The sequence below is a fragment of the Coenobita brevimanus genome, chromosome 16 (genome assembly GCF_032717465.1).
Source record: "Coenobita brevimanus isolate Jiangsu-jjx chromosome 16, ASM3271746v2, whole genome shotgun sequence".
NCBI lineage: Eukaryota > Metazoa > Arthropoda > Malacostraca > Decapoda > Coenobitidae > Coenobita > Coenobita brevimanus.
Genome location: NC_136969.1, coordinates 3,320,764 through 3,323,206, shown reverse-complemented (window position 1 = coordinate 3,323,206; position 2,443 = coordinate 3,320,764). Strand labels below are relative to the sequence as shown.

Sequence of the window (2,443 nt, the reverse complement as noted above, 5' to 3'; positions counted from 1 at the left end):
ATATATATCTTGGCGGCAATTTGTCAGTGCTCAGGGCTAAAAGTTTGTTCCCGAGGGGTACAAGAGGAGGAGGCAGAGGAGGAGGTGAAGAAGGAAGAGGTGAGAGGGATGGCCGAGCCTGTGGCTTAGACAAACAACCGAGAGCAAACATCTCCACTTGGTCGAGAGCCCACGCTGCTCCCTCCTCCCTCTCTCACACTCGCTCTCTCTGTGCTCTCGTGTGTAGCCACCGGGAAGGCAACAGATCACACCCGGAAAGTGTGTGTGTGTGTGTGTTTTTTTACTCATTATTTTAGAGATCTAGGAAAAATAGTGTAGGCCGTGGGTTCTCTGCTTACAGTGTGACGCCATACTGTGTTGTTCTGAACAGGAAAAATTCACGTTGAGATGAATATGGACGCTAAGAACGGGGGCAAATACGCCTTGAGGACTAAATCGATCATAAGGAGAATAGAGTCGGAAAAAAACAGAGCCAAAGCTCACTGCAGAGAGCCCAAGGAGAAGCAGAAGCCTCCTCCTTTGAGCAAATACCGGCGCAAGACAGCCAACGCCCGAGAGAGAAACAGAATGAAGGAGATTAACGATGCTTTCATCACGCTGCAGAGAGCCATTCCGGACCTCGCTGAGGCTGACGCGGAGAAGCTGACGAAGATCACGGTGCTGAGGCTGGCTGTTGATTATATAAACGCTCTCGCTAGAGTGCTGAACAATGACTGCAACTTTGGAGCCATGGATACAGAGGACGTGAGGGAACTTTGGTGCCTGGAGAATGCACACATACTCAAACCAGAACACTGTGTCAGACATGTCATAAGAACTAACAAAGAGCAGGTCAGTAGTGCAAGTAAAAGCAGTAAGTGTAAAGCAAATATCAAGGCACCTAACAAGGTCGTTAAGCAGACAAAGTGTCCCTCTACCTCCGTCACAAAAGTGAACTATATGAAAAATAAAAACACATTAGGTGGGAAGCTGGTGATGACTACCAAACGACCCAGCAAGTCCAAAAGCAAGAGGAAAGTGTGCAAGACAGCAAGCATAGCCACAAGTAATGGGGCCTACATCACCCTCAAAAACGTCGCTTTACAGACTCCACCACACAGACTTGGCAGACATGCAGACAACGAGCCGCTGATGATGTCCATGACAGTGAAGCGGCCAAGGATGGAGAACAGCTACCTGGGGCCCCGGGAGTCCAAGCTACCCCGCCTGGAGTCCAATTCTCTGTCCTCAAACACAACACCACAGCACCACCAGCCCCTCCTGGCCCTCACCCCCTGTGGCCCACCTTCCATCCCAGGTCACAGTGTACCCGAGCCTCTGATGGGTGCCACACCATTCACGCCACGTCAAATTCAAACCACACCCTGCACATCCCTCCCTCAAAGCTCTCCCATCGACGTGATTCACACTACAAACATCCTACAGGACCTGGACATCCCCCTGGTGAGGACTGAAGAGTTGTTGGAGTTCCCAAGAAGTATTCGACATTTTGATGATTCCTCGTGCTGTGACTCTGCCTTCCTGAGCGAGGGGTCGGCGCCCCCCAGTCCCTTCTCTGGTGCCACCTCCACAATACCCACTTCAGTTCCTGTCGGTGACAGTTCTCCAGTCTTTTCAATGGCCTCCAGTGACTTTTCTGTGTATGGGTCGGTGTCAGATTGTGACAGCGTTCTAACGACGGCTGTGGAACTAGAAAGCCTGCTGGGGGATGAGCCTTTCAAGGAGGAACTCGACCATCTTGCCTCAGCCTTTGCTGAAGAGGATGACACATTTAACCTCTTCCTTGGACATTCCACTGCAAACTTCATTTACACGGATACTAATGACTGCTAGCACTTCATATATGCAGTTACTGACGACTGCTGGCACTTCATATACGTGGATATTGGTGACTGCTGGCACTTCATATACGCTAATACTGACTGCTAGCACTTCATATATGCTGAAGAGGATGACACACTCAACCTCTTCCCTGGGCATTCCACTGCAAACTTCATTTGCACAGATACTAATGACTGAATGCAGTTACTGATGACTGCATGCACTTCATATACGCAGATATTGGTGACTGCTGGCACTTCATATACGCGGATACTGATGACGCTGGCACATCAGATACACGGATACTGACGACGGTAGCAGTTCGTTCTATATGCTGCAGGGGCTCGAATTCACGAAGAGACCAGCGATCAGTTCTCTGTCGTAACGAAGACTTGTTTTTGGAGGAAGGACAGAGAATAATAACAAAAGAACCTCCCCATATCTTCAGTTTTTCCTGTAATGCCAAATCTCAGTTATGATAATTTCCCTTTGGTTGGAAATCCATTGTATTTATAGGATGGACGGGAAGGAACCAATCTCTTCACGTCCGTTTTTCATCCTGGAGAAACGAATCGTAGGTGCAAGGGGTAAATTATCATAAGTAATTTTGTGAACCACGATC

General features: G+C 48.8%; 1 protein-coding gene across 1 annotated transcript; it reads left to right on the top strand.

The window, feature by feature from the left end:
- The first annotated feature begins 387 nt into the window (after positions 1 to 387).
- On the top strand, positions 388 to 1,833 carry LOC145390903 (uncharacterized). The gene has a single exon (XM_080265639.1). The coding sequence runs from the start codon at positions 388 to 390 to the stop codon at positions 1,831 to 1,833; it is 1,446 nt and encodes a 481-aa protein (XP_080121765.1).
- Positions 1,834 to 2,443: the final 610 nt, after the last annotated feature.

Coding starts and splice junctions, on each gene's coding strand:
- LOC145390903 (XM_080265639.1), top strand. CDS start 388: ATGAATATGGACGCTAAGAACGGGGGCAAATACGCCTTGAGGACTAAA.